Genomic DNA, 9,117 nt, shown 5'->3' on the forward strand with positions numbered 1-9,117 from the left:
TTCCCTAAAACTGGTCCAACAATTGCAATTTATTTATTGTAAAATACTTTTACCTCCATGGAATATAAGCAAATTCAGACAAATTAACATATAGAATCACATATTTGCTCTGGAATCATGGTTCTTTTGTTCTGTTTTCTTTTACATTTAATATTTATTAAACAGACCGATTGATTATTGTCCGTAACCGAGTCTCCTATCACTCACAACTTGGCCTTAAAGCTGCAAAACGCTCCGCATAAACTTGACTTTAAATAGGTATATATAAATAATGGTATGTGTATATATATAGTATAGTATATAACGTGACTTTCGATTAGATAACAAAAAAAAACAAACATAATATGGGGTAAACGGTTGCTGAGGCAAAGGGATCACACTTGGAGCAATACTAAGTCATAATTCACAAACACACACAATGTATAGCTAATCGAGTTGGTCCCCCAGTTGTTCTAGATGTCGCCGAAGAAGTGTCCCAGAGCAGTGGCCGCCCTCATCCTCACCAGCGCCTGTTCGTCCTTGAGCAGCACGGCTATCTTGCTGGCCACCGCCTCCGTTTGCACGTTTCGCTCGCTGAGGAAGTTGTGCAGGATGCCTGATAATGTAAATTCGATTAATGTAAATAAAGGAAACTCCTTAAATAAGCTACTCACCAATCACGATGGCCGCACTGCCGCGCACCTCGGGCCACTGACTACGCAGCTGCGGCAGGCAAGAGTCGATAAAGTCCTGGATGTGATCGGTCAGCTCTTGGGCCTGAAAAAGAGCCAAATTATCTACATAAGTAATAAGTTAACAATAGAGAGCCTCAATAAACCCACAATCATCTTGACGAACTCCAGCACGAAGCTGCTGTAGTTGAGCTGGTGGCCCCGCTCCTCGCCCAACTGCTGCTGGGCCAACTCCGCCACTCGGGGCGCGTTGAGGAGGCGGCACACGCGCTGCAGAGTTCCCCGGCATGCCGACACAATGGCCGCCTCGCTCTCGCTGAGATGGAGGAGCAGCGGAAAGAGATTGGCGATCAGCTGCTCCCGCAACGCCTCCATCGAGGAGGTGGGCGAACTGCTACCGTCGTCGTGCTTGCCCTCGCAAATGTCGCCGAACAGCTGGATGGCCGCCTCGCGCATCTCCAGCGCATAGTTGCCGAGAAACGGCCGGATGCGTATGGCCAGGGACACGTGGAAGGACTCCACCCGCTCGCTGGGCAAAGCCCTCAGGATTCCCGACAGCCCACGCATGCTCTCTAGCGGAATGTTGATCAGGCAATCGCCCACCGGATCGTCGACGCCCTTGAGCAGAGCTCCAATGGCAGTTTCCGAGTAGCGCTTCGCCTCCTTCTCGCTTAATTGGCCCACGTAGCCCATGCCCTGGATGCTCAGTCCCCGCACCACTGCATTCGGATCGGAAAGGGCGGCTCCCAGGTGGAGCAATATGGAGGCAGCCAGCTCTCCGCTGGGTTTCAGCGGCACCAGACGCGAGAAGAGGCCCACGGCCGCCACCCGCTGACCGTCGTGCGGCGAGGCCACGTATTTGCTCAGCGAGCTGACCAGCTGCCTCATCTGCGGACTGCCCAGCTGCAGCTGCTGACCCAATCCAATGGCCATCGGCGTCAGCAGTTCGATGTAGTTGTGCCAGTCGGCGCTGCTCGCCAGAGCGGTGTTCACCGTCAGCACGCTGGCAATCTGCTCCATTTCCAAGTTGGTGAGAAAGGCCTGAAATTGAAAAGGAAAATATATATGTAGTAATTATTTATGTAGTATTAATTTACAAATCGCAAAAGTGTTAAAATTATTGTTTCTCATTAATTTTCTGATATGATATAGTAGTCAGATTTTAATAAAACTAAAATCGAAATTCGGAAATACTTAAATAAAGTCATATCCCCAGAGTAGAAGAAAATTCAATAAAAACTAGAATCAATAATTTATTTCCTATAATATTCCCATTAATTTTCCGATTGTTCCGATGGCAGCTATATAATATAGTCGTCCGATTTTGATAAAATTAAAATCGAAATTCAGAATTAGAAGAAAAATGGTATTTCCAAAAGTGGGAGGTTATATGTTAAAAACCACCCAAGATATTTTTTTTTACATTTTTTTCCCGATTATTCCTATGGGAACTATATGATATAGTTTTCTAATCCGGCTAGTTCCGACTTATATACTAACTGCAAAAGAGAACAAAATTTTGGGAAGGTTTTTAGCCCGACAGCTTTAAAACTGAGAGAATAGTTTGAGTAGAAATGGACAATCGGACAGATTTACGGACAGACATACGGACAAGGCTAGATTGACTCGTCTAGTGATGCTGATCGAGAATAGAGAAATACCTGAAACGTTTCCAGTGCTATTTGGCAGGGATTGAGCTTGATCAGATCCTTGTTCGGCACGAAACCAAACTTGCTCTTGCCCGACTGCGGCTGGTTGGGACTGGGAGAAGCGTTCACGGGATTCGGGGCGGCCAAATTGGTGTAGCTGCTCAGCGAGGTGAGCAGCATGCAGAACATGTCCGCAAAGCGAGCCTCCAGTTGCTAGAAAACGCAGAAGGTTACTAACTGTAATAGGGAATCCCCTCCAGCACTCACCCCCTTGATGTCCTTGCAGGGCAGCATCTCGTGGAGGGCGCAGAAAATGGCAAATGGCTGGCCACTGGCCAATTTCAGGGAGCGCTCCTCCTGACCGCCGCCCTCCTGCAGCGAAGCGCCGCTCAGCAGCTGCAGGAAGTTGTCCAGCGTGATCCCCGTCAGCTCGGGATCGTTGCACACCAGATGCCAGTACTCCACCAGATTGGGATCGTAGGGCAGCGGCTGGGCCAGCATCTCGGCACAGACCAGCTTGGGATGATGCTTGGTGAGGGCCACCAAGGCCTTAAGTACCCCCGACTTGGCCCTGGGCACCTCGCACAGCTGCAGGGCCAGCAGACTGTCGCGCACCAGGTCGGGAATGGCGTGGAAGAGCTCCGAGCCCTTCAGCTGGATGAAGAACTTGAGCACCACGCTGGCGCCGATGGTGGAGCTCTGCTCGGGATCACGCAGCGAATGGAGCAGGGTTTTGCTGTAACAAAGAAGTTATATATATAATTAGATATAAAATTAGAGTAATATTAATCTGCCCTGAATTTCTGAATTCAAAATAATTCATTGAATTATTCATATTTCAAATAGGAAGCAAATCCCCACCAGAACTGCAGATACTGGAAGCTGGAGATGCGCAGCGCTATGATCTTGGCTATGTCGCCGGCCAGGTTGTAGATCTGCTTGGGCTCGTCGGTGATGATGTGCTCCTTGATCGCCTCGATCTCCTTCAGCCAGTCGGCGGAGCTGTCGATGCTGGCTATCGTCAGCGTTTCGTAGATGCACGCGATCTCCAGCGTCTTCTGCAGTATGTCCACCGACACCTGGCGCACGGTGCCATTCGAGTCGATGCAACGGGGCACAATCTTGCCCAGCATCTGACCAGTTTGATTGAATTTCGACGGCGCCTCGCAGCCTATCTTCATGGCCTTAATGTAGACCTCCAAAGTGTTGTTGAAAACATGGCTGGCGCAGATTCGCACCTCGGAGTTGCGATCCCGCGTCCAGCCCTCCAAAATGCCAATAATCAAATCCAGCGTGGCCGGCGAGGCGTCCAGTTCGACGATGGAACGCACCAAAGCGTTCAGCTGGGGCAGCGATTCGTTGAGGTGCTTGGCCAGGAAGCTGTTGCGCTCATCCTCCTCCTGCGAGTCAAACTTCATCTTTAGTTGCTGCGCGCAGCTAAAAAAGTTGCGGCAGGCGATCTCGAAGATCACGCCGCCATCCACGCACTCCTCGGTATCGGGACCACCTGAAAAAAAGGGTAGGATTTAGTCAGATAATTTAACACACATGTTAAAAAAATTGTATTTTGCAGTGTGAGCAAAGTTTTTAACATGTGTGTCAAAAACAAAAGTGTTAAAATGTGAAAAATAATTGTTAGCACACACAGCTCACTTGTGTTTTTTACACAATGTGTTATTAACACGAAGTGTTTTTTACACACTGTGTTTTTAACACAAATGAAAATTACATTTTATGGACATTATCGAATCGAAGGGAAAATTAAGAATCTTAATTGTTATTTTTAACCGTTTGAAGCAAATATGAAATCGTGCATTTTTCAGTTCAACATATATTTCTGACGTTTTTATGTCAAAAACTCCTTGTGTTGAAAACACGTTGTGTAAAAAACACGTCGTGTAAATGACACAAATAAACTGTGTGTGTTATTTATGTTTCTTGCATATGTAAGCTACAATTTTGTACACACATGTCAATAACTTTTTTGAAATTTTTTGAACATTTAACATGTTAATAACACAAGTTTTTTACTCACCTATTCGTATGAAATCTGTGCCCAGCTTGAGGATGGTGGGCAGCAGGGGCAGGTCGTGGAAGGGCGCCTCGATGGGTATGTTGAAGACCGTCTCCATGATCTGCTTGCGGTGGCGCAGCGGTGCCGGGAGCTGCTCCTTGGTGGCTATCAGCTGGTTGCAGATGCTCAGCAGCGTCTGCAGGATGGCCGACATCAACGTTTGATCCTTGTGCACGGCCAGCTGCTGGATGAGGAAGCCCAGCAGGGTGTCATCCTCGTCCAAATGCTGCACCGACTGCAGCGGATCGGCCTCGTCCATGATGCGTCCGAAGGCCTTGACCACCAGCAGGTTGCTCTTGTAGTTCTCCAGCTCCTTGTGCGTGTCCTTGATGAAGTGCAGGTTGCTAAAGAATCCCGTCGAGTGCTTTCTTCCTCCAACCTGCGCCAATTCGGTTAGCTTCTTGATGAGATGGCCCAAATGCTGCCGGGATATATAGCCCAAGGCCTGAGCACATGGTTCTATGCGTCGCGCGAAATCCGCATGCCTGACATGCTTGTCCAAACGCTCCTGCCGCGCGCTCGTCACAATGAGATCGATCTTGGTGTGGATGCAGGCCACATCTGTCACCTGCAGCAGGGTGAGGGCCACCGCCTGGAGCAGCATCCCTCGCTCGGCGCTCAGATCGGGCAGCTGCCACTCGGAGTGCGGCAATTGCATGGGATACAAGTACATTTGATCCGCCAGCTTGCTGGCCAGTCGCTGGGCAAAGTTCTCATCCAGTCCGCCGAGAAACTCATTTGTTTCCAGTATGAAATCATGCAGCAGCTGCCGGTAGGCACTCTCCCTGTTGATCTGCAGCAGGAGATCGGGTATCCTTCGCTCCCACAGCTCCTCCAAGGCGGGATTCACCTGGGGATGATAGTAGCGCAGGAAGCTGAGGATATTCGAGCAGCGTTTGATGCATTGCTGGTTGCCCAGGAGGGCCAGGCACCTCGCGTAAATGGTCTCGGCTCCGGGGACCATCACCTTGCCGCGTTTTATCACTCCGCGATCCTCGCCAGCGGCGCCTTCTGGCGAAGCCTGCTCTGCGGTGGCATCCTCGCCAGCTATTTCGTACTCTATATGCGGTGACTTGGCAAACAGACTGGCCAGGCACTTGGCCAGATTGCCGCAAATATCCGTGTAGTCCAGCAGGATCAAGTAGTTCAGTAACTCCCTCTTGAGCAGCTCGTCCAGGGTGCCCACTGTGGAGGCCAGCATGTACAGGGTGTTCTCACAGCTCAGCGCCAGATTGGCGTGCTCCTCCTGGCTGCCCTGCTCCTGGCTGGGCTTGGAGTACCTGCAACTATGCCGCACCACGAACCAAACGAACTCCTTGTCGCGAATGTGCGACTTCTGAGCCAATGCCACAATGGTTTTCAACAGGGTGAGCTTCATTTTGATGCCCCTTTCACTCAAGATTAGTTGCTTCAAACACTCAATGCTCGCCGGGATGCGGTTCTCTATGTTCCCGGCACACGAATTAAGCAAATGCGTGAGTATCAGCAGGGATTTCATGCGCTCCCTTTCGCTATTGTTGCGCAAATGAATCAGCAGGGTGTCCATGATGCGGGTGGAGTACGGATGATGGCCGGCGGCCAGCAGATGGAAGCAGCGCAGCACCTCGTAGTGACCTTTGACCGTCTGCGGCTTCTCGTAGTCCGGATAAACGCAGACCAAATCGAACAGGTGGGTGATCAGAGCATCTATGATGCCATCCAAAACGGAGGCATTGAGGGCGAGATTGGTTTTGAGCACCGAGCAGAGGAATTGGGTCACCGCATTCCTGTCCACGCTGCGTCGATAGAGGGCTAGGATCTGGGGCACCAGTCGAGCGGCCTGATCCTGAATCCGATCCTTCGGCAGCAGGGGATACATGCTGGATAGCGCCTGGAGTATCTCCACGCAGACCTTGGGCTCGCGCGAGTGCAGCCACTGGTTGAAGAGCACATCGTAGGCCACACTGATCTCCGTGGAACAGTTCTCCTCCTCCCCCTTGCCGCATTCCTCCAGCAGAGCTTCGCTGAATCTGCCTATGGCATAGGCATGCGCCTGTTTGATGTGATCCTGACGAATCCCGCCCAGCTGCGGCTGACTTCGGCTTAGTATGGCCTTTATGTGGGGCACCACACCCGCTGGATTCTCGGTGGCCAGCAGCCCGAGGCACTGCATCAGCATAAAGTGGGCCACGCCATCGGAATTCGTGCCCTTCTCCTGCAGGGCCTCCATCACCTGGCCGCAGCTCTCGGCGCTGCTGCGTCCGATGGCCACCAGAATGCGCTGGGCGGGATTCTGGATGAGGGGCACATGCTCCGGACTGCGCGTGAGTTCCTGGAGAGCCAGGGCAATCAGTTTCTGGTTGGCAGCCGGCGGAAGGGGAGTTTCTGCGCCCACCACGCGACGAATGCAGCTGAAAGAGGGAGATTTTTGGGGATTAGATTAGGAAAACTGTCTGATAAATTCATCTACTCACTCCAGCAACATGGCCACCGTTTGATCACTCATCTTCGGCTGCTGCGACCGGTGCTCGCTAAGGATCTCCGCCGCCCGCTCGGGATGCGTCTCCAGGATCTTCACGATCGCCTGCTGCATGGCAACCCGCACCTGCTCATCCTTGTCCGTCAGCCCGTCGAAGATGTTGTGGAGAACCCCTGTGAAGGAAAAATATTATAAGTATTATACTGAGGGTAAGAAAATAATTGATATAAATTATATTAAAATATTTATGTTGATCCTAAAATTATTAATTGAATTTTGGGTTTTAAATATTACTTTTAATACTCATACATTTGAAATCGGTAATTTTTAACATTTAAATTTAAATTTGTTTTTTAAATATCACCTTTAATACCCATCAATTTAAAATCGGTAATTTTTAACATTTTTTAAATTATATTTTTTAATTGATGTGAAAAATAAACTTTTCCAAACTCGTTTTGAAAAATTTCTGATAAATATAAATCATTTTTCATTTAACTAATGACTATGACTACATAATAGAGATATTTTGCATTACAGATAAGAAAAAAATGATTCAAAACCATGTAGATGAGTGACAATTTATATACTCATAGAAAACAGTCAATGGAATTATTTAAAGCAATTAAATATTGAAACAATGGGCAGCATTCAGAGAATACGAGGCACTAGATCAAAGTCAAGTTTACACTAGAGCTCTATTTAAAGGTCGCAAAAATAGCACAGAAAACGTTGATACATAACTTAATGGTTGGGAATTATAAAAATAATCGTAATGGTTTTTTCTAATCAGTTATAGCTTTTGTAGGCTTGAATTGGGATTTAAAAATATAAATAATAGTAATAATAATTTAATTTGAGACTCTTTAGATTTTTGTAAAATGTGGGAGTTTACATAATATTAAAACATTTTCTTTTCATCGAGTGATACTATTTTGTTGCACACAACTGTGTGCACATTTAGTACAAAAATGCTGATAAGGACCGAAGTTTCTTGACATATTTGCATAAATTAAAGAGTTTTAAATCTTTTGGTATGTGGCATTATAATGAAATGGTCTAGAAATTAGCAGTTTAGCTAGCCTATTAATAATTTGGCCAAAAATACGTACGAAAATCGAAATATATGAGATACACGTCATCCCAGAGATACAAAAGTCCAATTGGATTGGATTTCGGGTGAAATTCGAGAGGACTTTACAATGTGCCGTTATTTTTTAGCTATGACCCCAAAACACACACAAACACACACACGTATCAATGGTGAATCAATTCAAATTGCATTTGCAATTTGTGGGTGTAATTGTGAAATGTTGTTGTATTGATTTGTCATACCAATAAATTGTTGTTGTTTATTTCTGTTTGTTTGTATATATGCTTTTTTAGGGCTTCCACACACTCAACAGGTCGCCATAATACACACACACAGGTCCGGCTATCTCTGTCTCTCTCACTCCACCCCCTGACGTTCAAAGGATTTCCCGTTACTTTTGGGCGCTCATGTGTGCGTTTCGCCTAATGCGTAGTTTTATTTTTAGAACAGGACAAAGGGCTCCTCTTTATCTTTATCACTAATCTGAATTGGAGCGAGGGAGAGGGGGCGAAACGCCCATTTACATTTTAGCTTTAGTCGTGTGTGTGTGTGTGAGTGTTTGGGGGGTTTCTAGCAGAAGATTCATGGGTTTAGCTACTACACTTTTTCTTTGTTTTCACATTCATCCCAGTTTTTTTACCTTCCAGAACCGTGGGCTTATCAACGGGCGCCGCTGAAGAAGAAGAAGCAGCTGCAGCGGTATTTCCAGTGGCGGCGCTATTTCCAGCAGCTGATTTGTTGTTGTTGTTGCCCGTCGCGGAGGAGGAGGATCCACCCCCACCCGAGGAGCCGCCCCCTCGCTCGTCCATCTTCTTGGTGGAACTGCGCGTTCTCTTCCACTTCTCCAGTTTAGCGGGATTTCGGTTAGCGATAGACTGACGGGCACTTCTGGATCGCGGAAAACCTCGGAAAAACAAGCGAAAAGCGTTGCGAAATTGTTTTTGTTTAACTGCTGGTATGACCGTACTCGTAATGGGGCCAAAAGCTGATCAAATTCGGAAAAGCGCGTTTTCAGCATCAGCAAGGTTTCACACCACGACAATTGGGGTTTCCTGAGAGTTAGCCGAGACACGACCCCGACGTCCAACTGGGAAAATTCAAATATTTCTATTATAAAATATAAATATATTTAAAATTCATAAAAAATTTAAGATATAAGAGTTATAAGTTAA

At 47.4% G+C, this 9,117-nt stretch overlaps 1 protein-coding gene across 1 annotated transcript; it reads right to left on the bottom strand.

The window, feature by feature from the left end:
• Positions 1–320: 320 nt before the first annotated feature.
• On the bottom strand, positions 321–8,903 carry c11.1 (maestro heat like repeat family protein c11.1). Its single transcript, XM_017150628.3, has 9 exons — positions 8,586–8,903; positions 6,848–7,025; positions 4,356–6,784; positions 3,182–3,827; positions 2,588–3,056; positions 2,333–2,533; positions 822–1,712; positions 654–756; positions 321–595 (listed from the first exon to the last, which is right to left on the bottom strand). The coding sequence occupies exons 1-9, from the start codon at positions 8,752–8,754 to the stop codon at positions 453–455; spliced, it is 5,229 nt and encodes a 1,742-aa protein (XP_017006117.2). The 5' UTR covers positions 8,755–8,903; the 3' UTR covers positions 321–452.
• Between the last annotated feature and the right edge of the window lie 214 nt (positions 8,904–9,117).

Source organism: Drosophila takahashii, chromosome X, assembly GCF_030179915.1.
Source record: "Drosophila takahashii strain IR98-3 E-12201 chromosome X, DtakHiC1v2, whole genome shotgun sequence".
Classification (NCBI taxonomy): Eukaryota; Metazoa; Arthropoda; class Insecta; order Diptera; family Drosophilidae; genus Drosophila; species Drosophila takahashii.